Source organism: Elephas maximus, chromosome 10, assembly GCF_024166365.1.
Source record: "Elephas maximus indicus isolate mEleMax1 chromosome 10, mEleMax1 primary haplotype, whole genome shotgun sequence".
NCBI lineage: Eukaryota > Metazoa > Chordata > Mammalia > Proboscidea > Elephantidae > Elephas > Elephas maximus.
The window spans coordinates 34,738,268-34,766,263 of record NC_064828.1 but is presented as its reverse complement, the minus strand read 5'-3'; the positions used below and the strand labels follow the sequence as shown (position 1 = coordinate 34,766,263).

At 50.7% G+C, this 27,996-nt stretch overlaps 1 protein-coding gene across 1 annotated transcript; it reads left to right on the top strand.

The window, feature by feature from the left end:
* The first annotated feature begins 47 nt into the window (after positions 1–47).
* MYH6 (myosin heavy chain 6) lies at positions 48–27,670 on the top strand. Its single transcript, XM_049898328.1, has 37 exons — positions 48–248; positions 1,567–1,710; positions 2,025–2,181; positions 2,264–2,291; positions 2,591–2,702; positions 3,020–3,112; positions 3,745–3,808; positions 4,086–4,184; positions 4,670–4,773; positions 4,868–5,006; positions 6,550–6,818; positions 7,030–7,200; positions 8,447–8,756; positions 9,429–9,499; positions 9,735–9,822; positions 9,913–10,030; positions 10,180–10,303; positions 10,579–10,715; positions 13,441–13,696; positions 13,851–14,093; positions 14,281–14,457; positions 14,746–14,891; positions 15,107–15,197; positions 18,440–18,829; positions 19,230–19,356; positions 19,447–19,565; positions 19,924–20,120; positions 20,711–20,894; positions 21,120–21,285; positions 21,369–21,493; positions 22,467–22,775; positions 23,140–23,343; positions 24,440–24,565; positions 24,875–25,150; positions 26,353–26,448; positions 27,198–27,332; positions 27,647–27,670. The coding sequence occupies exons 1-37, from the start codon at positions 48–50 to the stop codon at positions 27,668–27,670; spliced, it is 5,820 nt and encodes a 1,939-aa protein (XP_049754285.1).
* Positions 27,671–27,996: the final 326 nt, after the last annotated feature.

Sequence of the window (27,996 nt, the reverse complement as noted above, 5' to 3'; positions counted from 1 at the left end):
TCAGGAGTGACAGAGCCCTCCTGTCTCATCCCCAGTGCAGCAAGAAGATGGCAGATGCCCAGATGGCCGATTTTGGGGAGGCAGCCCAGTACCTCCGCAAGTCAGAGAAGGAGCGTCTGGAGGCCCAGACCCGGCCCTTCGACATCCGCACTGAGTGCTTTGTGCCAGACGACAAGGAGGAGTTTGTCAAGGCCAAGATCTTGTCCCGGGAGGGTGGCAAGATCACTGCTGAAACCGAGAATGGCAAGGTGTGTGAGGCACAGAGTCAGGGCAAGGGGAGAGAAGGTTTCAGGGGTGGAGCCACTTGCAGTAGGAACTAAGGGCTCGACCACGGTGGCAGGAAGCTGAGGGCCTTGGAGAAGAGCCAAGGAGAACAGGGAAGTCCCTTCTGAGGAGCTCTGGACCTCTCGTGAGGACTCTTCCCTTTCTCAAACAGACCTGAACAGGCCCAGTAGTGCCACCCAGGGACGCACCCCCGTTGCCAGACCAAGAGGCGAAGTAAAACAGGAAAAAAATCTCTTGCAGATTTTCCGAGGGAGAAAGGTGGGGGTCTCAGCTGTAATCTTCCTCAGGGAGTCTCGTAGTTAAATACAGCACAGGCGCCGCATTAAATGAAGCTCCTCGCCTTGTGCTTATCTCCCTCCTCTCTATGCCACAGTGTCCTCTGTGGGTCCAGTCTTTCAAATCCCCCTCGCCCAAACCAAGAGCAAACTCTCAGACCCAGATGAAGATAAAGTACAGGGATATGTGAGCTGAACACTCAGTTCCAGGGCTGGTGGCAACTGGGACTCAGGAGCCCATGCTCCCCAGGTTGCTCACACCAGCCATGAGAATCGCCACTGGTCATCAGCTGCGGCTTAAAGCCATGTGTGTCACAGACTCACTGACTGAACTTGGTGCCCCAATGAGGTGTGGAATCACAACCCACCAGGGGCTTTGACTCTGACCCCGGCTCTGTCACTGCAGGTCTCTGAGACCCACAGCTTCCTCCCCCATAAAGTGGATGCTGGAATGCCTACCTGCAGGATCTAATGACGTAAAGGCATGGCAAACTGACCAATGCCAATCCAACCATACCAACAATGACCCATGACGGATGTAGGGTAGATGGGTGAGCTTTTTTCCAGTAGGTGCAAGGCGCAAGGGTTTCCCCTAAGCAATTGACGCCCTCAAGCATCACCTGCTTGTGAACAGAAGCATGCCCCCATGAGATGGTCTCAGGATCAGGAGTGGGGTACGTGTGCACAGATCAGAGAACATCCTCCTGAGTTTGTCCCTAGACACTTGAAGCACAAAGGTGATGATAAGGGTCCTGGCAAGAGAAAGGGACCCTAGGACAATGTCTAGGATGAGAGAAACAGCGGGCAGGCACATTATCTGGGGAAGGTGTCCTGGGGGAGCTCTAGGGCAGGAGGCCTGGGCGAGCAGAGAAGGGTTGGAGGAGTGAGGCCAAGTCCTGGCCCTGTGCTCTGAGAGGTAAGTGGATGAGACTGGCAAGCATAGGGTGACAAGGGCTCTGGTGGGAGCGTGGCCATCCCTGCTCAACTGCCCATGCACCCTCCCTAGACAGTGACAGTGAAGGAGGACCAGGTGTTGCAGCAGAACCCGCCCAAGTTCGACAAGATCGAGGACATGGCCATGCTGACCTTCCTGCATGAGCCTGCCGTGCTCTTCAACCTCAAGGAGCGCTATGCAGCCTGGATGATCTATGTGAGTGGCTCCTGCATGCTGCAGGGGGCCCCCAGCCCCAATAGGCCCAGGGGACTAGCAAGGGGAGGCTGGGCTTCTAAAGGGGCTGGAGAGGTTGCTGACCGATGGCCAAGTAGTTGGAGGCAGATCCCAGATGGGAATCTAAGCTTCTTCCCCCACTTCTGGGCCCTGGGGTTTCTGTTCAGCCCCCACACCCTCACCTGCCCCTAGTCATCTGTAGAAAGGGTCAAGCTGGGATGTTCAGAGAGTCCCCTGCCTTTCCCGGGTTCTCCCCACCAACCTCTCATGCCCAACCCTGACTTCTTCTGCTCCAGACCTACTCAGGGCTTTTCTGTGTCACCGTCAACCCCTATAAGTGGCTGCCAGTGTACAATGCTGAGGTGGTGGCTGCCTACCGGGGCAAGAAGAGGAGCGAGGCACCACCCCACATCTTCTCCATCTCTGACAACGCCTATCAGTACATGCTGACGGGTGAGCCTCGCAACCCCTGACCTGTTCCCCAATGCCCACCTGGGCCCTCAGCCCTGACGCCATTGCCTCTCCTCTTTTCCAGATCGGGAAAACCAGTCCATCCTCATTACGTGAGTGAGCATCATCCACCCACAGGGGACATGGGGTGGAGTGGGGAGCCCAGGCTGATTCCTGGGGGTGCAGGTAGGAGGGAAAGCGTTAAGGCTGTGATTGTAAGGAGTGTGGGTAGCTGAGCTTTCACTAGAGGCGTGACAGAGTGAGGAAGATGATGCAGGAATTCTGTAGGATGCTAGGCTCAGCTGGGGGAGTTTAGATGGCTGGGACTCTGAGCGGAGGAGTGCAGGAGTGTTGCCTTCTGAAGAGAGAACAGCAGGATTGCTGAGTTCTGGTTGGTTCCTGTTGCCTCCAGCGGAGAATCCGGGGCTGGGAAGACTGTGAACACAAAACGTGTCATCCAGTACTTTGCCAGCATCGCAGCCATAGGAGACCGTGGCAAGAAGGACAACGCTAATGCAAACAAGGTGCTCCTGTGGGCCACAGGCTCGGCAGAAAGAGAGTCTGGGGGGGCAGGCTGACCCAAGTTACCGCTAGCCCTGCCCTGAGCAACAATGGGGACAGCACCACTGAGCGGGCCTCTTGAGAGTCAGCCCAGAGCTGAAGACCTTCCTGGCAAGAGACACACAATCTGAGGACCACATATAGCCCTTTGCAGCCACAGACCCATTGCAGTTCATACACTCTCACCCCACCTCCCAGGGCCAGATTAGCCTCCCTGTCTTCCTCACCACCACCTGGAGGTGGGTGGGGGATGAACCCTGTGGTTCTGCTCCCTGCATAGGGCACCCTGGAGGACCAGATCATCCAAGCCAACCCGGCCCTGGAGGCCTTCGGCAACGCTAAGACTGTCCGGAATGACAACTCCTCCCGATTTGTGAGTTTTTAAAAAAAAAAAAAAAATTTTTTTTTTTTTTTTTTGACCAGCTCAGCTGACAGCCAGCCTCATCTGGCCTTGACAAAAGCAGGGGGCTTCTTTGCCAACAGTCACCACACCCTGTCGTGTCAGCAGAAGTACACACACACACACACACACACACACACACACACGCATACATACCCTCCAAGCCCTCCCCAGCTGAGCTTGGCTTCCTCAATTCTGGGAACCCCAAGAAGGAGATCAGAGCCACCACAGCTGTTTCATAGCCAAGTGGTAGAGCCGATTTTGACCACATTTTAGATTTTTCTCTTTCACATCTGAAGAGGGAAAAGAGCCCTCATCTATGGAACAGGGGTAATACCCTCTACCTTGAAGGCAGTTAGGAGAATTACATGAGGTGATATTAGAGGTACCCACAGGAGGCATTCTGTACATGCTGATCGCATACTGTTGTTTCCACTCATTGATCGCTGGGTAGTATGTGGGATGAACATCCTTTCCCCTGAGACACCAAATAGGCCATTTACACTTCCAAAATCCTTCAGGGCATTCTGTGTTGAGTTGAGATTAGGATCTCCATTCTGTCCCTTCTGCCTAGTTCCCTCATTCTTTGTTCCATCCACGCCCAGGGAAAATTCATCAGGATTCACTTTGGAGCCACTGGAAAGTTGGCTTCTGCGGACATAGAAACCTGTGAGTACTGTGGAGGGGCGCCCTGCATCACCACCCCCTGGGTCCTCCACCTCTGCTCTTTCCCATCTGGGCAGTCCTACCTCATCATTTCCCTCCACCTTTTTTCTTTGTCTACATTTGCCTCTTGGCTTTAGCATCTTTTTTTTCTTTAAATAATATCTTTTCCCTTGGCTCTGTCTACCTTGCTGTAGGAGCCTTTCTCCCCTGTTTGCCATTCTTTTGCTGAATCTACTCTTTCTTCCCTTACCTGCCTTCCTACCCTCCTCTCCTACCTCAGATCTCTTGGAGAAATCCCGAGTGATCTTCCAGCTGAAGGCGGAGAGGAACTACCACATCTTCTACCAGATCCTGTCCAACAAGAAACCAGAGCTACTGGGTGAGTCCGACCTGATGCCCCTCCTGGCCCCTACTGTCCTGCCCTCCCCAGTGGCTCACACTCACTCTCCCTGCCTTCATGGCTTTCTCTTCCTTCCCCACTTCGGACTCACCTGCATCTTCTCCGGCCTTCCCATTCCACTATCCCACATCTTACTCTCTCTCACTTCATTTCTTTCCACTCTTTCCTTTTCATATTTCTTCTCTCCTCCCTTGTTGGTTTTCTACTTTTCTTTATTTGCCTCCCCGTTTTCCTGTCTCACTCCCCCACCATCTGTCCTTCCTTCCCTGGCCCCCCTCCTTTCTCATTTCTTTTGGAGTCTCTCCTTGGTCCTGGCTGACTCTCCTCTTCTCTTCCTGCTCTCTCCTCTCCTCCTCACTCTGCCCCATCCCTTCCCCTACTATGCCCCTCTTCCAACTCCCTCTGCCCTCTCCTGGCCCTCTGCCTATCTGCCCTTCCTCTGCCCTGCCCCTTGCCTGGAGTAGACATGCTGCTGGTCACCAACAACCCCTACGACTACGCCTTCGTGTCTCAGGGAGAGGTGTCCGTGGCCTCCATCGACGACTCTGAGGAGCTCATTGCCACTGATGTGAGTGAGGAGACTGGGTGCGGTGGTGCAGAGGGCTTCTGAGTGCTTCTGGAGTCACCTGCTCCAACCAGCCTCTGCTCTCTCTCTGCTCCAGAACGCCTTTGATGTGCTAGGCTTCACTCCTGAGGAGAAGGCTGGTGTCTACAAGCTGACAGGCGCCATCATGCACTATGGAAACATGAAGTTCAAGCAGAAGCAACGAGAGGAGCAGGCTGAGCCAGATGGCACCGAAGGTGGGAGCCGCAGGCGGGGAGGCACTGAAGAGCCTGATATGGTGGCTGAGACTGCAGGGGACCGTCCCTTCATGCTGGACACAGTCCACTGGGAGCAGGCTCTCCCATGCTGTGTCCAAAAGTGGTGCCTTGCCTTTCAATAAAATTCTCATGGAACTAGGTTGACAATGAGGCTTTTAGGACCACAATAAGTGGGAGGAAACCAGGAGCAATATGAGACTTCGACACACAGCAGGTGCTGAGAGGGTGATGCCTTTTTCCCAGGGTAGACTCTCCCCCATCTCCACCTATCTGCCCTGCCTCCAGGCTTTTTCCTTGGTTAGAGCCAAGCCAGGCCTCTGGCCACCCACCCTCCCCAGACAGGCTGGTTCCCCAGAGGACCTCAAGCTGTGGGGTAATAGATGGGGTGAGGAGATGAGGAGAGGGAGGACATGGGAGAGGTGGCCAGGCAGGTAAGTCCTCCTACAATCCCACCAACTTCCCTACCTCAGCCGCACTAATCAGAAGTCAGTGGGGAATTTTTTTTCCTCCTGTGCCCAAGACTCATCAACCCCAGGAAACCACAGACCATGAGCTCTGTATGGTCCTATCACTAATGTAGTGGTGTTTACCTGCCCAGCTCTTGGGTGATCCCCCATGGGGCTCTGTGACAAGTCTTGTTTGGGAGGAGGCAGCAAGCCAGGGTTCAGGGTGAAGTTCAGGGTATTGGTATGTCACCCCCTTCACTGGGTCTCAGTATCCTCCTCAGTGAAATGGAGCAGCCGTCCTCTCCAGCTCCCTTCTGGGGCTACTGTGAGGCTTCTTTGAGATGAAGATATGACTGTGTGGACAGTGCTAGACAAATGCCCAAGAACATTCCTCTTGGTCCCCCTTTAAGAAATCTTTCTCTTTGTCTGTTCAGATGAAAATCCCAAGCCTAGGCTCCAAGATAGCACATCACCAATTATCACAAAAGTCTTGACATTAAATCAAATAAATTCCCTTTAAAAAGAGAAATCCCTACGCACTTTTGGAGGGCTGGGTGTGGGCGGGGGGGGCAGGGTGTGTCCAACATGCTCTTGGGACCCTTGACTTCCCAACAAGTCAAATTGGTTGATATGTGAATTGAGAATACAGTGTGCCCAGTCCTGGGCTAGACACTGGGATGAGGGACAAAGGAGGTGGGAGCAGAGAATGTCTAGTCCCATCTGTCACATCCCTTCCATGGAGAGATGAGGGGATCAGGGGCGGTAGAGAACCATGATTACAGCAATGCCGGTGGAGGGCCTGACCCAGAGACACCGGCCAGACCCAAAGACAGAGGCAAGAAGAGTTGCCCTGTGGTGGTGGAAGGCCCTAGACTGGACAAAGGGGCCTGGGTTCCAGCCTGACTCAGGCACCCATGGGCTGTGTGACCATGGGCAAGTCTCCTCCCTTTCCAGACTTTGTTTTCCTCCTCTGTAATGTGAAGGGGTTGGGCCTGATGCTTCCCTAAAGGCTCTGACCCAGGGCAGGAAAGGAGGACAGATTAAAGTGTTTACTCCCTCGTTTCCTTCTCAACCAGATGCTGACAAGTCCGCCTACCTCATGGGGCTGAACTCAGCTGACCTGCTCAAGGGGCTTTGCCACCCTCGGGTGAAAGTGGGCAACGAGTACGTCACTAAGGGGCAGAACGTGCAGCAGGTGTACTACTCAATCGGGGCACTGGCCAAGGCAGTGTACGAGAAGATGTTCAACTGGATGGTGACAAGGATCAACTCTACCCTGGAGACCAGGCAGCCGCGCCAGTACTTCATAGGAGTCCTCGACATTGCTGGCTTTGAGATCTTCGATGTGAGTCTGAGGAGCCCTGAGAGCTGGGAGAACAAAAGGCCAGGCCCCATCAAGGGCATCTCTCTGTGCCCCCCTCCACCTTGAGATGGGAGGGACCAGCCACACCTTTGTTGGGCTCAGGCATGGTGCACAGGTACAGCCCGGGGCTGGCCCCATCAGCCACTCAGGCCCCTGCCAGCTGACCTGCTCTCACCCCTCACTCCTCCTGCAGTTCAACAGCTTTGAACAGCTCTGCATCAACTTCACCAACGAGAAGCTGCAGCAGTTCTTCAACCACCACATGTTCGTGCTGGAGCAGGAGGAGTACAAGAAGGAGGGCATCGAATGGGAGTTCATCGACTTCGGCATGGACCTGCAGGCCTGCATCGACCTCATCGAGAAGGTGCTTGCCTTAGCCCCACCACCTATGTCCCCTTCCCCTGCCATCCCAGAAAAATGGTAGTCCTGTCCATTGTGTACTCAAGAAACTAGAGTCCCTAGAATCCTAAGCCTCTCTCAGGCCCATCTTCTACCCACTGTGAAGTCATAGATATACACAGGATGCTTTCCTTCCTTCTTTCCTCAGGACTTAGCACCTAGTCCCTCACCTCTAAGGGTGTTGGAGATCTTAGTGTCTTAAGAGTGGAATGTAGTAAAAGAGAGGACTCCAGGCCCCTCCGACAGACCATAAGGAGCATCTTTTATGGAAACACCCTAGGTTGAAACTAGAGATGTTTGGTTTTCCACGCCCTTCTCGAGGAATGCCCTTCTCCCTGGTCAATGAAACAGAAGCCCTCTTCAGCCCCTCTTGTGTATAGGCATTTCTCAGAAGAAACAAGGAAGGGTGCTTGTGGGATACTCTCCCTCACACCAGTGCTGACTTATTCTCAGTGTTCCTTTGCTTTGTGATGCTACAGGCCAGAGCCCTGAGTAACTTACTCTCATCCTGCTCAGTCACTTCCCTCTAGAAAACAGGAGCTTCCCCACAAGCTTTGAGTCATTATCAAGGGATTCTTAACAGGGTACTGTTCTCCCAGAGACCTCAGAATCCCCTGTAATTGTATGAAAAAGAGTGTGTGTGCAAGTGTATGTACATACATTTTTTAGGGAAGACAGTCTTTGGCTTCATCAAATTCTCAAAAGAATTCCTGCCCCAAGATCAGTCAAGCACCACCACATTTTCTGTAGTATAGTTTTGTGCAGTTTTGCAGAACCTCATCCCTCTACCCATTCCTCGAAAAATTATTATTACTGTCATGTAGACAGGGGTCTGGCCTGTCTCTTCAGTCTGGTGCTCTGACACACATCTGTCCTTTTCCTCATCCCCATCTGGGGGCAGTGAGCCATCCAGGAAGAAGGGCTACGTGGTAAGCCTTGCAGGCCTTGAGGGGTGATTGGGAGTACATGGCTCCCCACTGGGTCCACTGGGGCAAAAAGAAGTTATATAAACCAGACTTGAATATAATCGGGTTTAGGTTAATCCAGAAATATTGGCTTCCTATCTTGAGCAAAGAGGGTCTAGCAAGGGCTCCCTTTGGCCTGCCAGCAACACTGGGCTGTAGTCTTCCCTCTGGCAGAGTATGGGACTCTGTGGAAGCCTGAGAATACACTCAGTAATGCTGTCTCTACTTCTCCCACCTTTCCCTCAGCCCATGGGCATCATGTCCATCCTGGAGGAGGAGTGCATGTTTCCCAAGGCCACCGACATGACCTTTAAGGCCAAGCTGTATGACAACCACCTGGGCAAGTCCAACAACTTCCAGAAGCCACGCAATATTAAGGGGAGGCAGGAAGCCCACTTCTCCCTGATCCACTATGCTGGCACTGTGGACTACAACATCCTGGGCTGGCTGGAGAAGAATAAAGATCCACTCAATGAGACAGTGGTGGGCTTGTACCAGAAATCCTCTCTGAGGCTCATGGCCACACTCTTTTCCTCTTATGCTAGTGCTGATGCCGGTAAGGGGCTTCTGGGGGTGCAAGTGTTCAGGGTCCTGCTGCTTCAAAGGCTATAACTCTTGAGAGAGGGGAGCCCATTGGTCATGGGATATGAGTCAGGAGATCCCACAGCCTATCTCTACCTCTGTGGGACCTGCCATGCTTTCTATTTTGTATCATGGATATTGATATGTAAGTCTTGTGTCTCCTCAAGACTGTGAGTAGCTAGAGGCCAGTGAGGGTGGCTCATGCATCATTATACTGTTGCCAGCACAGTGTCATGCATGCAGGAGAACTCAATAAGCATTGAGAGGGTCACTGAGTAAATGGTAGAGCAAATAAGCCTTCAGTTCAGAGAAGAAGGAGAAAAGGTGTGGATTGATAAGAGGGAGAGGAAGTGTAAGAGGATAAACATAAGGTGAAAAGACATAAGAATGAAAGATTTGATGGGGCGCTGGTATTATTTCAGTGCCTATCATGTGGCAAGCCCTGGGGAGGTGCCTTCCATGCATGCTGTTACTTAACCCTTTCTGCAATGTTTAGAAGTCGTTCCTATCATCCTCATGAAAAAACTGAGGCTTAGAAAGTAAGTTGCCAAAGGTCACAGAGCTTGTGGTGGCAAAGCCCAGACCCTGTCCAAAGGCTCCACAGATTTCAAGCTTTTTTGTTCATCATTACTTCTGTTCTTATTAGCGGATAGCAGTAAAGGCAAAGGAGGCAAGAAAAAGGGTTCATCCTTTCAGACGGTGTCAGCTCTCCACCGGGTAAGAAGGGCCCCAAGATGCTGGACCCTGTGGTGGGAGGGTAAGACCAACCCAGAGCCTGTTGGATGCATCATCCTAACCTGAGTTTGGGGAGGAGAAAGGAAAAAAAATTCTACACAAGCCTGAATTTGTGATCATAAATTATGAGTCAACTCCCTGTCCCTTTGAGGGTTCTAGTCCCTTTGGCAGGGATGGTCCCTGTGGCTCCTAACTCCCCAATCCCACCCACCCCTAGGAGAACCTGAACAAGCTGATGACCAACCTGAGGACCACCCACCCTCACTTTGTGCGCTGCATCATCCCCAATGAACGGAAGGCTCCTGGTGAGTGATGGGGAAAGGTTTAGGCTGAGGAGGATGGTTGGCATTCACTTGACCCAAGGCTGACTGCTCTTCTCTGTCCTTCTGCTGCAGGGGTGATGGACAACCCCCTGGTTATGCACCAGCTGCGCTGCAATGGCGTGCTAGAGGGCATCCGCATCTGCAGGAAGGGCTTCCCCAACCGCATCCTCTATGGGGACTTCCGGCAGAGGTGGGTATGGGGGGCCACCCCCAGAGCTTAGGGACAGGGGGAGCCTGGGCAGTCTTGGTGGAGAGGGGAGTCTGCAGGTGGCCTTGGAACTCTATGGGCAGAGTAGGTCAGTGCAGAACGTAGGTGACTCCAAGCACTTGTCTTCCCAGATACCGCATCCTGAACCCAGCGGCCATCCCCGAAGGACAGTTTATTGACAGCAGGAAAGGGACAGAGAAGCTGCTGGGCTCCCTGGACATCGATCACAACCAGTATAAGTTTGGCCATACCAAGGTGAGTCTAGAGCCCCACAGGGTGGAATTGCAGGGTGTGTGGTCATGTTGAGTGGAACAACTGGGAGCTCGGGGGGAGACACGAGGTTCCTGGCTTCCTGTATCAACTCAAGAACTAGACCTCAGGCTTCCTGTCTGTCCTGTTGATGTTGTTACTCTCGGGATATGTGGATAATGGATCCCCTCAGAGCTCAGCCAGGGTTTCCCACCCTCTTTCTCCACCTGGATACTCTTCTCTGAGGCTAATGTCCCCTTGGTCCTACCCTGTGCTTGCAGGTGTTCTTCAAGGCGGGGCTGCTGGGGTTGCTGGAGGACATGCGGGACGAAAGGCTGAGCCGCATCATCACCCGCATCCAGGCCCAAGCCCGGGGACAGCTCATGCGCATTGAGTTCAAAAAGATCGTGGAGCGCAGGTTAGGTGGGAAGGGAAGCTTGGGAGAGGTGCCCCAGAGATGTAAGAGGCCTCTAAACAATGACAACAAGTTTGGTCAGAAGACCTGAGTTCAAATCCTGGCTCCGCCACTTACTAGCTGTGTGACCTGGGCAAGTTATTTTACCACTCTGAGTCTCATTTTGAATTCTTTAAAAAAAAGAAAATTTCCACAGGAAATACAAATTAAAGCTCCATTGAGAGACCATTTTAAAATACTAGATTGACAAGAAAAAAATTAAGAAGTCTGATCCACTGCTTATGGCTGTGTAATTAGTGCAACTTCTTTGGAAAACAGTTTGTCATTATCTTTTAAAGTTGAATGTCTGCATACCTTACAATTCCACTCCTGAGTGTAATCCCACAGAGAAACTTGTACACACCTACACCATGACACATAAAAAAGAATCTTCATTACACACAGAAAGAAACAATCTTGATAGTTATGAGGGAGGGAAGGGTTGGGGATGGAAAAACACTAAATAGACAACAGATAAGTGGTAATTTTGGTGAAGGGTAAGTCAGTACACTATACTGGGGAAACCAGCACAACTTGTACCAGGCAAGGCCATGGAAGCCCCATAAACACATCTTAACTCCCTGAGGGACAGAATTGCTGGGCTGAGGGCTATGGGGACCATGGTCTCAGGGAACATCTAGCTCAATTAGCATAACATAGTTTATAAAGAAAATGTTCTACCTTCTACTTTGGTGAGTAGCATCTGGGGTCTTAAAAGCCTGTGAGCGGCCATCTAGGATATTCCACTGGTCTCACCCTTTGGGAGCAAGGAAGAATGAAGAAAACTGAAGGTACAAGGGAAAGATTAGTCCAAAGGACTAACGGGCCAAATCCACTACAGCCTCCACCAGACCAAGTCCAGTACAACTAGATGGTGTCCAGCTACCACCGCTGACTGCTTGGGCAGGGATCACAATAGAGGGTCCCAGACAGTGCTGCAGAAAAATGTGGAACAAAATACTAACTCAAAAAGAAAGACCAGACTTGCTGGCCTGACAGAGACTGGAGAAACCCTGAGAGTATGGCCCTTGGACACACTTTCAGCTCAGTAACGAAGTCGCTCCTGCGGTTCACCCTTCAGCCAAATATTGGACAGGCCCATAAGGCAAAACGAGACTAAAGGGGCACACCAGCCCTGGGGCAAGGACTAGAAGACAGGAGGGAACACAAAAGCTGGTAATAGGGAACCCAAGGTTGAGAAGGGAGAGTGTTGACATCTCATTGGGTTGTTAACCAATGTCATAAAACAATATATGTACTAATTGTTTAATGAGAAACTAGTTTGTTCTGTAAACCTTCATCTAACGTACAATTGAAAAAAAAAAGAATCTTCATAGCAGCATTGGTCACAACAACAACAATTTGGAAATAGCCCAATTTCCATCAGCAAAGGAATGGAAAAATAGTGATATATTCTCTCAGTAGAATGTTAGAAAGCAATGAAAATGAGTGAACTACAACTACATGATACAGGCAGTCCCTGACTTATGACAGGCTTCCGTTCCAACAACTTCATCATAAGTCAGTTCTGACGTAAGTAGAATACTTTTTTTTTTTTTTTAGTTTTCATCATATTGCCTTTTATTATCAGTATCTTTATAAATCCAATCTTTATTTGTCTTGGGAGTTGAAAACATTACATATAAACATCCAAGAGTGAACGTCTGAGAATGATAACATCAGCAATTTACACACTGCAACATTGCATGTAGTAAGAAACACATGGTCATAAGTGCAGTTCATCATAACTCAAACACGTTGTAAGTCGGGGACTACCTGTACAATATTTTTGAACCTTAAAAGCGTATTGTTGAGTTAAAGAAAGCAAGTCACAGAAGGATATGTACAGTATGATACCATTTTTTTAAAGCTCAGAAATAATACATTGACTAAGGATACATACACATGTGGTTAAAGTATTTTGTTGAATAGGTAAGAAAATGAAAAATGCAAGATTCAGGGTAGTGACACATATGGTGAGAGGACCACAGAACGGGATAGGTAGGAGCATACAGGTAGATTCAAAAGCTGGTAATGTTGTAATTCTTGTTTCGGGTGGTAGGTTCATGGATGTTCATTTTATTTTTATGCTTCATAATCTACATACGTATTACAGCTACTAATATTTGTAAAACATTACTTAATTTTTAACATATTTGAGGTTCTCATGAGATTAGCAACACTGATCAGAGTAGACATTCTCTGGGTGGTAGCTTCCATTACTACAAAGCCCCAGTAGGGAATGTATAAGCTTCCCTTTCATTGACTGATCAATTAATAAAATTTATTGAGCAACTCCTGGAGCCCTGGTGGCACAGTGGTTAAGTAATCAGCAGCTAACCGTAAGGTAGGAGGTTCAAACCCACTGGCCACTCTGTGGGAGAAAGATGTGGCAGTCTGCTTCTGTAAAGATTTACAGCCTTGGAAACCCTGTGGGACAGTTCTCTACCCTGTCCTATAGGATTGCTATGAGTCAGAATCAACTCAACAGCAGTGGGTTTTTGGGAACAACCCCTTGCTCAGTGTGATGTTTGGGGATGAGGGTGTGTATCAAGCAACAAGACAGGGCTTCCTGCCCTCAGATGCCTACAAACTTGCCAAGATGGGCAGGAAGCCAAGTCCAGGTGGTCCCAGAATTGGGAAGTGTTCTTTCATAGTGCCTCTCCCTGCCTCCATGTTTCCTTGCTAGGGACGCCCTGCTGGTAATCCAGTGGAACATCCGGGCCTTCATGGCAGTTAAGAACTGGCCCTGGATGAAGCTCTACTTCAAGATCAAGCCACTGCTGAAGAGTGCAGAGACAGAGAAGGAGATGGCCAACATGAAAGAGGAGTTTGGGCGCATCAAAGAGGCGCTGGAGAAGTCTGAGGCTCGCCGCAAGGAGCTGGAGGAGAAGATGGTATCCCTGCTGCAGGAGAAGAATGACCTGCAGCTCCAAGTGCAGGCGGTGAGACTGCAGGATTGTCTCTTCATCTACCCCAACCCCTAGATTATAGTCCATCTCATCACCAAGGAGTAATTATCTAGGAGCTCCAGTTTTCTTTAAGACCCTGGTCTCTCCTCTCTTTAATCACCAACCGTCCTCCATCCTCTTCCCCCAGGAACAAGACAACCTTAACGATGCAGAGGAGCGCTGCGACCAGCTGATCAAAAACAAGATCCAGCTGGAGGCCAAGGTGAAGGAGATGACCGAGAGGCTGGAGGACGAGGAGGAGATGAACGCTGAGCTCACTGCCAAGAAGCGCAAGCTGGAGGATGAATGCTCCGAGCTCAAGAAAGATATTGACGACCTGGAGCTGACGCTGGCCAAGGTGGAGAAGGAGAAGCATGCAACAGAGAACAAGGTGAGGGCAGTTCCCTCCTGCTCCTGCCCAGGTCTTTTCAGGGTTCCCAAATCACAATGACCTTGGCTCAGGCCAGGCCACTCATGGGATCCTGAGAGAAGCATAGTCCTGGGCATTGGAGGTCCCCACAGATGTCTCCAGGCTGATGACCTTTGACCCTAATGGGAATGGGGGTCTTGGCCTGCAGGTGAAGAACCTGACAGAGGAGATGGCTGGGCTGGATGAGATCATCGCCAAGCTGACCAAGGAGAAGAAAGCTCTGCAAGAGGCTCACCAGCAGGCCCTGGATGACCTTCAGGCCGAGGAGGACAAGGTCAACACCCTGACCAAGTCTAAGGTCAAGCTGGAGCAGCAGGTGGATGACGTGAGTAGTAAGAACTATGCTCCATGTGCCTCGGATCAGGCCTTTGCAGGCAACACTGGTGACCAAAGGGTTCCTGATCCCTAGAACTGATTTTTAAGACCTCTGGAGCCCTTTTGCTCTTTAAGTTTCCTCACTAGGCTGGGTCTCTGAACCCTTTGTGCTTGCAGAGATTTCTCTGCTGGTTTGACTTTCAATTCCATTGAACTTCAGGTTTAGAAGGGGCCAAAGAGCATGCACTGTGGATCTCAGGTTTTCCACATCCTACGCATTTTCTTCTCTCCTTATCAGCTTGAGGGATCCCTGGAGCAGGAGAAGAAGGTGCGCATGGACCTGGAACGAGCAAAGCGGAAGTTGGAGGGTGACCTGAAGCTGACCCAGGAGAGCATCATGGACCTGGAGAATGATAAACTACAGCTGGAAGAAAAGCTCAAGAAGTAGGAGCCTGCGGTGGCCAGGAGGGGCTGGTGGAGGTGTCTGGCCTTGGGTGTAGAGCACAGGGTGCCGCACCTCCACTGCCCATTATCTTAGGCACTGGGGACTAGGAGGTCAATCACAGGGGGAGGTGGCTGCACCTGGCATGCTGAGGCAAGAGAAGAGAATGGGTCTGGAGGAAGAAGGAGCACCTGTCACACCTGCCCTTCTCCTCCAGGAAGGAATTTGACATTAACCAGCAGAACAGTAAGATTGAGGATGAGCAGGCACTGGCCCTTCAGCTGCAGAAGAAACTGAAGGAAAACCAGGTGAAGTTCTCCTTGGTGCAGACAAAGGGTAGCTCAACAGCCCTGAGGTAGCTGAGGCTGCGGGTGCTCCTCAGGGTTCTAGACAGTATCTAGGGCTTCAGGCAGCCCCAGAGACCCCACCAGCCCTGACTTCCAGGCATTTGGGAACACCCACCTCCTCCAGTTAAGGCAAGAATGTGTTATTTCAGCAAGGCTGTATTGGGGGGACAGGAGAAAGATGTGGCAATCTGCTTCCATAAAAATCACAGCCTTGGAAACCCCGAGGTAGTTCTACTGTCCTATGGGGTCGCTATGAGTTAGAAGAGACTCAACAGCAATGGGTTTGGTGTATTGGAGGAAAGGGGAATCATACCTACTAAAAGGGCTTCTCTTTCTGAGACTCACTCTGCCTCAGGGGACAAATAATGAGGCTTGATTCTCCTCTAACCCCTCCTTTGGTACTTTCCCCTCTGCATTTGAGTGAGAAGAACCTTCAGGGAGCATTTCCTTTGGACAGAATAGTTCATACTCTTCCTGGATGCTAACCCCTCCCACTAACCCGGGCTGAGTCCCAGTAGGGACCCCGGGATACAGAGTTAACTCCCGCAGTGATGAGCAAGTCACTTGCCTCCCTGAGTCTCAGGTTCTCTTCTCATCTGTAAAATGGGGCTAATAAAATCTACCTCACAGAGGACCAGAGGAGATAATGTATACAAAACCACTTTGTAAACCAAAATCTATATAAATGTCATTTTGATATAGCCTAGGATAGACAGCTGTTAGCAAGAAGGTTTTTTTTTGTTTGTTTTTGGTCTTTGCCATGGCCTTCTCCCCGCTCCTCAGGAGGAGATTAAATGAATAGCCATAGTCTCCCTTCCTTTTAATGCACCCTGAATTTAAATGCGCTTTTAGTCCTGTGTTTGTCAGGTAAGGCAGGTGCTGTCATCTCATTTTACAGCTGCAGAAGCCGCATGGCCAGATCTGGACATAATGACCTCAAGGGTCAACAGACACTTAGCTGCTGGGGATCTTGTCCTCTCATTCTCTGGGCAGATTGTGAGTAGTGAAGAGGGCCAGTCTTCCCTTGGCTCTGGGGACTTCGGCCCAGGCTACAAGCAACAGCCTAAACACAATTCACCCCTCTGAGGATAGCTCAGGAGCTGCCCTGCTTTCAGAGATCATTTATCTTCCAGTCTTCTTGGGTGCCCTTCTGGGCTTAGCCAGAATACTGGTACACCCCCAGGTTCTTCTACCCTGGATCTGGGCCTGGGTCTGGGCAACATCTTTGGGCTCTTGGACCCAGAACAACAGCTCTGTTATCCTCACCAGGTCTTGGCAATGGGTTTGTGGCTGCTCCTTCTGACAGCAGAAGCTCTTATCTTCCTGCCCAAGCTCTTGCACACAAGTCCCACCTTCTCCATCCTAGGCACAGAGGCACAATGGTTCTCTTTTCTGTTCCCAGAGCCCACATTAACACAGATGAAGGGAAGCCCACCAATTCTCTCCTTTGTTCCTGGCTAGCCAGACAACAGATCAAAATGGTAGATGGGATATTCTCCCAATTGAGCCAAGGCCATAAAAATGAGGTAGGAGTATGATAAAGAGGAGGCCACTCCGCTAGCATTCACCTGGCCTGGAAGGGAACCATCAAGCTAGAACCCAGCCTTGGGCATAAAAAAAGCAATCCCTGAAAAGTACGGAATATGGTTAACTGAAGTTTATCCTTCCAATTCACGATGGAAGATTACAACATCATTTGATTGTTTCAGGGCCTATCATTGTAAATATTTGTAAAACACTAGAGCCCACTTTTTGTCTTTGGTTGTCAGAGCAGAGTCTAGTGACTCTTTCCAGTCTTTGAGACTCAGGGTCTCCCAGGATCTTAGAATCTTCCTCCAAAGGCAGATTCTCAGGATTCAGGGCTGCAGATGCTCAGACAGTCTCAGGTGCCCTCAGGAAATGCCCAGAAGGTTTGGCTTTGGCCAAGTTCCTACTAATGGCAAATTTTGCTGTCATCTACTACACCCAAAAGGCAAGCCCAAGGAAACCCACTAACCCGCCATCAAGGTTCTGGATAATTAAGAGTTCTAGTTGTGTTAAGAATATCCTGTGTTAAATACTAGAGTATCAACAAACACTACAGAGATTGAAGGCCAAATTAATGAATGGCCAGCACCCTTTGGCTGGAAAGAGCGGGGTAAACTAAGAATTTCATGGAAATGTCACTTGCGAAAAAAAAAAAAAAAATTAAAACCCAAAGGAGAAGACCAATTTCACCATTGGGTTCAGAATTTCATCAGTCATTCTCTTTGTTCTTATATTATGCTGTGAAGTTTAACTAAAAGGAATGAAGATATTTAACAGAGAAAAAATTGATTCTAGGAATTTTTAAGTTTACTTTCTCTTTGTATAATTGCAAGTAAGCTATCCGAATTACCGTCGTTATTTGGAAAATATGTAAATATACGAAATAAAAAAGTCAGTATTAAAAAAAAAAGAATATCACGTGTTATCCCCTTGATTTTCAAAGCAGAAGGGAGCTATTGTCAGTGTTTTAGAATCAAGAATTGGCTGTTGTTACCATTTTCCTCTAGAAAATGATTTCTCTTTTTATTCTAAGGTTAGTGTCTATGTCCTTGCTGTCCTATCCATTTCAGGCCTGTTTTGTTGATTATTTTAATCAAGACCTTTTAGGGAGCCTTGAACTATCTGAGCTAGTTTTTGAGGGGAAAACATGGGGAACCCAGATTCCCTTTTTGATTTAGACTCTGCAGATCTTGCGTTGCATGTGAGGTCTGGGAATTAATGTTTCAGAGCAGGGTATCTCAACCTCAGGACTACTGGCATTGTGGACCAGTTAATTCTTTGTTTTGGCGGCTATCCTGTACACTGTAGGATGCTTAGCAGCATCCCTGGCCTCTACCCACTAAATGCCAGTAGCAACGCCCCCAAAGTCATGGCAATCAAAAATGTCTCTAAACCAAAAAACCAAACTCGATGCTGTTGAGTCGATTCTGACTCATAGCAACCCTATAGGACAGAGCAGAACTGCCCCATAGGGTTTCCAAGAAGCAGCTGGTGGATTCAAACTGCAGACCTTTTGGCTAGCAGCCTGAGCTCTTAACCAGTGTGCAGCCAGTTTACAGCCCCTCCTCTAGATGGACCTGAGCACTTGAGACAAGATTCTCTTAGAGCCCTGGGGTGGGCGGCTCCTATGGAGGGGCTCTAGGCTGTCAGTCTGAGCCCCTCATGTCCCGGCCCAGGCACGCATTGAGGAGCTGGAGGAGGAGCTGGAGGCCGAGAGGACGGCCAGGGCCAAGGTGGAGAAGCTGCGCTCCGACCTGTCCCGGGAGCTGGAGGAGATCAGCGAGCGGCTGGAAGAGGCCGGCGGGGCCACGTCCGTGCAGATCGAGATGAACAAGAAGCGCGAGGCCGAGTTCCAGAAGATGCGGCGAGACCTGGAGGAGGCCACGCTGCAGCATGAGGCCACGGCTGCTGCCCTGCGCAAGAAGCACGCAGACAGCGTGGCCGAGCTGGGTGAGCAGATCGACAACCTGCAGCGGGTGAAGCAGAAGCTGGAGAAGGAGAAGAGTGAGTTCAAGCTGGAGCTGGACGATGTCACATCCAACATGGAGCAGATCATCAAGGCCAAGGTGGCCACCCACTCATCCTCTCCATGCCATCCTTTCCGTCACAGCTTGCACCTGCCTTCTACCTTCTCTATCTGCCTCTTGCTTCCCCTGTCATCTCCCTTGTCATTTTCACTCCCTCCATCACCTTTGGTCTCTTTCTCTCTTCTGCCTCCTCCATCTCCCTTCACCCAGACTCTGTCTCCTAGCCATCCCTCCAGTCTTTAATTCATGTTCACTCTTCAGATTGCACACCTTTCTCACATTTACCCTTCACATTTCCCACAGCCCCATTTCACCCTCCTGTCCTCTATGCTCTCCGCACCTGACTCTCTCTTCCTTTCTCTAGTTGACCTTGCACCTTCTTCCTGCTACCTCTAGCCCCTCCCACACTCACCTTTCCTGTGTGCCTTGTTGACCAAAGGCAAATTTGGAGAAGTTGTCCCGGACGTTGGAGGACCAGGCCAATGAGTACCGCATGAAGCTGGAAGAGGCCCAACGCTCCCTCAATGATTTCACCACCCAGAGAGCCAAGCTGCAGACAGAGAATGGTAGGTGACCCTAATTAATCCTGAACCTGGCCCAGGGTGAGTATTGGTTACCTACTCCATGGCCCATAAACTCCTTCTTCACACCTCCAGGAGAGCTGTCCAGGCAGCTAGAGGAAAAGGAGGCTCTGATCTCCCAGCTGACCCGAGGAAAGCTCTCCTACACCCAGCAAATGGAGGACTTAAAAAGGCAGCTGGAGGAAGAAGGCAAGGTGAGGCTCAGCTAGGAACCAGGGGGACATGCTTGATGGTAGTACTGGGGCAATTAACCTTAAGGCCAGAAATGAAGCCTGAAGAGAGGCCTCAGAGATAGAAAGACCCTCCAGCCTAGGTTTTTCTACCCTTCAGCCAAGTGACACCCAAAACTCATTTAATACCTCTTTCCTTATTTGTAAGGGGGTGGGATGGACACATTGGAAAGCTTCTCAAAGACTCTGAGATTCCACACCAGGCTTTACTCTGAATGAGGCTGGGGCTTGGTTGAACTTCAAAGATACAAGAAAAATCTAGAGAAGTGAAGGGCACCTTCTAGGAGGCTGAGCCAACCTCTGGGTGCCCACCTCTCCCCAGGCGAAGAACGCCCTGGCACATGCTCTACACTCAGCCCGGCACGACTGTGACCTGCTGCGGGAGCAGTATGAGGAGGAGATGGAAGCCAAGGCCGAGCTGCAGCGCGTGCTGTCCAAGGCCAACTCAGAGGTGGCCCAGTGGAGGACGAAGTATGAGACAGATGCCATCCAGCGGACCGAGGAGCTCGAGGAGGCCAAGTGAGCTCTGAGATGCCCCCACCCTGATTTTCATGAAGGAAGGAGAGAAAGGACCCTGTGGTGGGGACAGGCAGAGTGGTCATGGGAAGGAGGTTTGAGGTGGGAGAGCCAGGGGGCACATTAACACCCGGGAGAAACTTGGTGGGCAACAGAGTGGTCAGTAGAGGTACTTGAAAAGGAGCCTGGATCCTGCGCTTTTGTGAACCTGGGTTGGCCCTGACCCACTTCCTGTGACAGGCGAGCTTTTGGCCCGGATTATACCTGATGCTCACGTATAAGACGAGCAAAAAGCTTGTTGGTCAGAGGAGCTACCATCGATCAGCCTGGTGTGTGTATGGGGGGGGAGGCTGCCACCCAGATGCCACCGCATGGAGGGTGGAAGCCTGAGCAGCCCATCCTTGTGGACTCTGTCCTAGGCACCTGCAGCCTTAGTTCCCTCTAGGCTGGTGCTCCAGGGCCTGAACAGCTGTCAGTGTCCCAAGGAGCTTCTGGAAGAGGGCAGGTCCTCCTTTTCTGACAGTTCCGTGGGGTCATCCCAAGGCCCCACTTTTCCAGGTAAGTCACACACACATACCTCTCCCCCTGGGCAGGAAGAAGCTGGCCCAGAGGCTGCAAGACGCCGAGGAGACTGTAGAGGCTGTCAATGCCAAGTGCTCGTCCCTGGAGAAGACCAAGCACCGGCTGCAGAATGAGATCGAGGATCTCATGGTGGACGTGGAGCGCTCCAATGCCGCCGCTGCAGCCCTGGACAAGAAGCAGAGGAACTTCGACAAGGTGGGCCACCTGGGCAGGGCCCGGGCCAGGGTGGAGGGCCAGGGGAGGAAATCAGGTCAGCATGAGGCCAGAGATGTCCTCCTTAGAGGTGGGAGGAGCCAGAGCCACAGGGGTGAGGAGGGCTGGGTCCAGGTGAGGGGCCTGGAGCAGTACCTGGAGGTGGGGGCTGTGGGTAGGTTGGGGTGGGGGCTAGGGAGCAGCACAGTGAGCACCTTCCCCGGGCAGATCCTGGCAGAGTGGAAGCAGAAGTACGAGGAGTCACAGTCAGAGCTGGAGTCCTCACAGAAGGAGGCGCGGTCCCTCAGCACGGAGCTCTTCAAGCTCAAGAACGCCTACGAGGAGTCCCTGGAGCACCTGGAGACCTTCAAGCGGGAGAACAAGAACCTTCAGGGTGTGTTGCGGGCCTCGGGCAGGGAGGCCAGTGTTGAAGCAGGGAGACACAGGCTTTGAACTTTCTGGCCCTCTGACCCCCAGAGGAGATCTCAGACCTGACTGAGCAGCTGGGAGAAGGAGGAAAGAATGTGCATGAGCTGGAGAAGATCCGCAAGCAGCTGGAGGTGGAGAAGCTGGAGCTGCAGTCGGCCCTGGAGGAGGCTGAGGTGAGGCCTGATTCCACCCATACCCCTGCCTTGGGCCCTCTCCCCACTTCTGCTCTGACTCCCTGCCTTTCCCACCTGGGGGGTGATACTGACCCTATGACAAAACCTGTTAGTTCCTTATCCTTCGTCCCAGGCATTCTCACCCTCTGAAGCCTCTTATCACTGCCCTGTACCTCCCTCTTCCTCCCTCAAAGGCTCCCATCCACAAAGTCACAAGGTAACCCTGCAGGGGTGGGGCCCTGCGGTTTCCACCGCCCATGACTACCTCCAAAGCGACAGTCTGCACAGAGGAAAGCATCAAAGTCTGATCATAGGCCATACGGTTTTGTTTCTCACCTGGTTTTTTAAAATTTTTAATTCTGGCAATCATAATAACCACTCGGACAGTGATTAGGAGCATGGGCCTGCACTGTTATTGGCAAGGTTCTTAATCTCTCAGTGCTTCAGTTTTCTCATCTGTAAAGTGGGATTAATTATACATACCTCATAAAATTTTATGCATGATTTTTATGAAGATTAAATGAGGTAACAGATTTAAGAACTTAATATATTTCACCTATTACTATTATTCAAGTTTAAGAACCCGGGAAAAGCCCTGAGCTTTTGGACTTCAACTTTTCCCACTCAAGGCTAAGGGACCTAGACAACAAAGATAGCATTTTTGAATATGTGGTTATAAAATCCCTCCTTCTTCTATGATATGGGTGAGGCTTTCATGCAATGTTAGTACTGGAGGATCTTGGCAATTGTGAAGCCCAAATGCTTTCCTTGACAGAGGAAGCCCAATGAGTCAGGAAGCTCAGAACTTCCTTCCCCGCTACACCCTCCCGGACCTGAGGATGCCAGTCTTACCTCCCAGTTCTATTCTCCAGTCCATAGTCCTGGCTGATACTTGCCTCCTCTCTGCAACCCTCCCTTATCCTGCCCCTGGATCCTGACTGCCTTGGGCCCTCTCTCCCCACCCCCTGACCAGGCCTCCCTGGAGCATGAGGAGGGCAAGATCCTCCGGGCCCAGCTGGAGTTCAACCAGATCAAGGCAGAGATTGAGCGGAAGCTGACCGAGAAGGACGAGGAGATGGAACAGGCCAAACGCAACCACTTACGTGTGGTGGACTCGATGCAGACCTCCCTGGACGCGGAGACGCGCAGCCGCAACGAGGCCCTGCGGGTGAAGAAGAAGATGGAGGGTGACCTTAATGAGATGGAGATCCAGCTCAGCCAGGCCAACAGGACAGCTTCGGAGGCTCAGAAGCACCTGAAGATCACTCAAGCCCATCTGAAGGTAACAGAATTTGGGGATTTCATAATGGGGGCGAGTCTGAGGATGAGTGGGAGTGTACAAAGGAATGGTGAGGGCTAGGAAAGAGCCTTGGGCTAATGAACTTAAGGAAGTGGGAGCCACCTACCTCCTGGACTTCCTGGACTTGGAGGTTGGAGGAATTGAAAGCTGATCAGGCCCTGAAGTATATCCTGGACCATCCAGCCTCCAAGCCTGAGGAGTAGAAGAGGAAGTATGCTCTTTTACCCCCTAAGTGACAAGAGATTTGTAAATGTGGGATGGGGTGCATTGGACCCATAAGTGGAAGGAGAGGGAGGCCCTACTTGGGTGGGGTCTGGGCCTCTCCTCATGGCCCGTTCCCTGGCAGGACACCCAGATCCAGCTGGATGACGCAGTCCATGCCAACGATGACCTGAAGGAGAACATTGCTATTGTGGAACGGCGCAATACTCTGCTGCAGGCTGAGCTGGAGGAGCTGCGGGCCATGGTGGAGCAGACAGAACGGTCTCGGAAGCTGGCTGAGCAGGAGTTGATTGAGACCAGTGAGCGGGTGCAGCTGCTGCACTCCCAGGTAAGCGGGTCAGGGCAGCCATGTGGAAACCTGCTGAGTGTCAGATCCTGGGACAGCTGTGGAAACCAGATGTTCTGAGTGAGGAGTATGTCCAACCAGGATCGCAAATCATTTCATCTCTTGGGCCAACTCTCATGTGTTAGTAGTGGTTGCTAGAACCACTATCTTCGAAGGGGGATCTGAATTCAAAAGCTAAGAATATCATGATTGATTGGTGATGCCTGCCAAAGTCACAAATCTGGAAGTAGTGGAATGCATGCTGTTTCTTGACATCCTCAATCTAGAATACAACCCCAGTTTGCTCTGTAAATATGGGAGTTTGGGTGTTTAAAGAACAACTACATCTACATGGAACTCCATTTTTCTGCGATCTTATCCACGCTGTCTTCAGTTATATTCTACAATGAGTCTTCATGACCATCTATGGCACTACCCTGTGGAGTTTTGTTCCGTAATCTAGTACGTATATGTGGGAACAACACCAACCACTGACCTGGTCCCCTCTTCCTTACCCCATATACATTCTTTCTATAATTACAATCATTTCAAGAATATTGCCCTGGTTAAAAAAAAAAAAAAAAGTTGTTTCCATTTTCCTAAGACTAGTTCCATGCTTCCGTTTGTGTTACTAAAGAGTTCAGGAATAGAACTTTGCTATTTGAAATCTTTCTCCAAAGCTGAGTCATTTTAGATGCAGGGTCTAGAACATAGCCATTTTCATAGAAAAAAGGAAAACAAGTGCAAGCAAGGAGTATCCTAAAGGCATAGCTTGTTAAAAACAAAATACCAAATCAAACCAGTGGCTGTTGAATCAATTCCAACTCATGATGACCACATGTGTGTCAGAGTGGAATTGTACTCCATAGGGTTTTCAATGGCTGGTTCTTGGGAAGAGTTCACCAGGCCTTTCTTCCAAGGGGTCCATGAGTGAACTCAAACTGCCAACCTTTCGGTTAGCAACCAAGTGCTTAACCATTCTTGCCACCCAGGAATGCCCAAAAGCAAAATAACCACTTTTTTTTTAATGCTCTCTGGATAAAGGTGTAGAATCAGGTAACAAAGCATATTTTCAATTGTTTTCTCTACCCATATCTAGAACACCAGCCTCATCAACCAGAAGAAGAAGATGGAGTCAGATCTGACCCAGCTCCAGTCAGAAGTGGAGGAAGCAGTACAGGAGTGCAGGAATGCTGAGGAGAAGGCCAAGAAGGCCATCACAGATGTGAGTGACCACTCACCTTCCTGCCTCCCAGAAAGACAGTCAAGGGCCCTGGGTCCAGGCCAGGCTGCTGGGTTGTAACACCAACTTGACTCTGTAGCATGGGTTTGAGGGCCTTGGAGAGCAAACATCAGGAGCGGAAAGAGGTGGTCCTTGAGGGGGAAGAGGCCCTGGGGCCTGTGTTCAATTACTCCTCACTCCAGTGAAATAGTCTCTTCTGCTGTCCCCCTAGCACCTGCTGCCTCCCAGGCTGGGCAGTAAGAGTGTGAGGACTTAACCAGGCTATGTGTGCCCCTCCCTCCTGGCCCACAGGCCGCTATGATGGCGGAGGAGCTGAAGAAGGAGCAGGACACAAGTGCCCACCTGGAGCGCATGAAGAAGAACATGGAGCAAACCATCAAGGACCTGCAGCACCGACTGGATGAGGCCGAGCAGATCGCTCTCAAGGGCGGCAAGAAGCAGCTGCAGAAACTGGAGGCCCGGGTTCGAGAGCTGGAGAACGAGCTGGAGGCTGAGCAGAAACACAATGTTGAGTCAGTCAAGGGCATGAGAAAGAGTGAGCGTCGCATCAAGGAGCTCACCTACCAGGTGCGGGCAGGGCAAGTGCTCTGGATCAGCGGCCCACTCAGTAATAGACAGAATGGCTTTTCTAGCACCACCTCCTGGCCCACACACAGACCATGCTCTGGAGAAGGAAACTCCAGCCTCTTTCTAGGAATGTCACCCAACCTTCCTGGCACTTGCTCCTTGAGAACTGTCTTTACATTAATTTTCTCTCACTTTCTCTAGAGTCATTTGGATTGAGTCCATGAATTTTCTAGCAAAATCTACTTCTACTTTCTGAAGGCTCGTTTAACCAACATTACCCCAGGTTTTTTAATAACTTGAAGGATTACTAGGAAGGCTTCAGAGTAATCCAAGGAACCATTTCACCTTCCACTGGCCTGAAAGGGAGGGATATCATGTGGCACTTTAGGGATAAGAGTTAAGGATGGAAAAAAACTCAGATTGTCCACGGAATTTTTACAACAACAAATAGCGAGACCTTAGAGAAAGAAGCCCTAAGAATGTTCTAACATCTCTCCATAACTCAAAGTTTTTGCCTTTGATACGTTATTTTTCACAGTGTGCCTGGGAAGGAAAGACAGTGGGGACAGGGAGTATTGATCCATTTGACAGATGGATACCAGAGGCACAGAAACGAGATATTGATGTCGAACCACTGATGCGTTATGGACAAAAGTGGGAATAGCATCCGAGTAGAGGAAACAGAACACGATATAGCGATAGGAATGATACGTGAGAGTAGAACCAGTGACCCTGGTGCCTGAGTTCTGGCCCAGGACGATTTATTAGAATGAGACTCTGGGCTATAATAATACTCCCTTCTTCCTGTGCTCCTCATTATTACTCTTGTCACACTAGAACTACTGGCCAAGAGCATTTATGTTGTTACCTTTATCCTCCAAGTTGGAACTGGAACAGACCTAATACTTCATATTATCACATTAGGGAATTTTGTCTGGTTGTGAACCCCACCCATCCACTCCTTCCAGCTTGGAACCACAGCCCTCATTGCTTTTTAGATCCCTAAGAAACTTACCTTGCCCCTTTGGCCTACAAGTGGAGTCAGAGATGGAATCTTCCCCACCACCTCTTTGGCCCGGGATATTGGAAGAAGAGGCAGCTCAGGCATGGGGAGAAGAGTGGAGAGATGAGGGGACAAAAAGCAATTGCAATTTTCTCCTCCCCAAAAACTAGCTTCTTGTCCCCCCTTATCCCCCTCCTAGACGGAGGAGGACAAGAAGAACCTGCTTCGGCTACAAGATCTGGTGGACAAGCTGCAGCTAAAGGTCAAGGCCTACAAGCGCCAGGCTGAAGAGGCGGTGGGTCCATTGTTTTCTCTATTCTTTCATCAACACACCTCCTGTGTTGGAGAATCAACGACTGTCCGCCACAGCACGGGGCCTGGACAAAGAGTTTGCTGTTCATTTTAACTCATACATTTGATATACATGTCCCATGTGCTCAGGGTTGTGTTGAGTACAATGAGTTAAGAAAATCAGTGCTGTCTTAGACCCAGCTCCCGCAACAGAGTTTATAATCCATATACCTATAAGCCCAGGAGAAGGCAGTGTAGACACTAATGCCAGAACATGGGAGGTGGACACTGCTGAAGGAAGGAAAAGAGCCAGGAGGCTTCCTGGGAAGGCGGCTCTGGGATTGGGCCTAAGGGGGCCTGACTAGGCAGAGAGAAGTGGCGAGTCATTCTAGGTGCACTGAAAGAATGGATGTGAGGTGTCAGTGAGCACACCTGTGCAGGAAACCTTGAGTGGGGGAGCATCTATCTGAGTCATGGTTGGACAGGTACCGTGAAGCTGGATCCTGAGGTGGGCTGGACCAGGCAGCATGGGATTCATCTTGGATAGTAGTTGGCCATGAGGGAGTATGAGTGCTAGAAAAGTCTGAGGAGGGAGCCAACCCAGAAGCAGGCTACCACTGGGGAGGCTGTTGCAGGAATACAGGTGAGGGGTGGGAGCACTAAGCCCCTGGCTCAGGAACAGGAAGCCAGACTAGGAGGCTGGGAATCCCCCCACAGCCCCTCTCACCTCATCCCCCCACCTCACCTCCACAGGAGGAACAGGCCAACACCAACCTGTCCAAGTTCCGCAAAGCACAGCACGAGCTGGATGAGGCAGAGGAGCGGGCAGACATCGCCGAGTCCCAGGTCAACAAGCTGCGGGCCAAGAGCCGTGACATCAGCGCCAAGGTGGGCTCCTCCCCCAGCCCCCCCGACATGAGTGCTCCTCAGAATAGGCACTCCTCACCCTGTATTTGGACAGCCCTGAGGGTTTCACAGCACCTATAATCTGAGAACCCCTACAGACTGGAACCTCTGCAGAGAGTCCCAGTCCCAAGCCCCTAAACCATAAGGACCCCTGACATGGGACCCCACAATCCCTGAGGCCCTAACTGCTCCCTCTCAGGGGAACTCCCTTAGGCCCTTGAAAGCTCTAGGGCTTCCTCCTCACACTCTCCTCGCTTCTGCCAGCTACTCCCTTACACTTCTTATTCCTTTCTCAGCAAAAAATGCACGATGAGGAGTGAAGCCGTCTCAGGAATCTCGTCCTGGCTAACCTATAATAAACATGAGTGTGGACTCTGCCTGAACCCCTCTGTCCTTCCCGCTGACTGTCCATCCTGGAGTAGGAGGGCTGGGAGCAGGGTGGCATCGGGCCCTGTATTAGAGCTACATGAGCCATGGCAACTCACATCTGTAGAGCAGGACACAAGGGGCCAGAAAAGTAAGGTGTCTGCCTGAGGTGGGATGGCCATGAACCCCAGTTCTGCTCAGTCAACCATATAAGGGAGGAGAGGGGAGAAATTTCAGATTTTCTGGTGCAAAAGTACCAGAAGGGTGAGCCAAATCTAGA

Coding starts and splice junctions, on each gene's coding strand:
- MYH6 (XM_049898328.1), top strand. CDS start 48: ATGGCAGATGCCCAGATGGCCGATTTTGGGGAGGCAGCCCAGTACCTC. Junction 14,458..14,745: donor TGGAGCAGCAGGTGGATGAC/GTGAGTAGTAAG, acceptor TCTCCTTATCAG/CTTGAGGGATCCCTGGAGCA. Junction 15,198..18,439: donor AGAAACTGAAGGAAAACCAG/GTGAAGTTCTCC, acceptor GTCCCGGCCCAG/GCACGCATTGAGGAGCTGGA.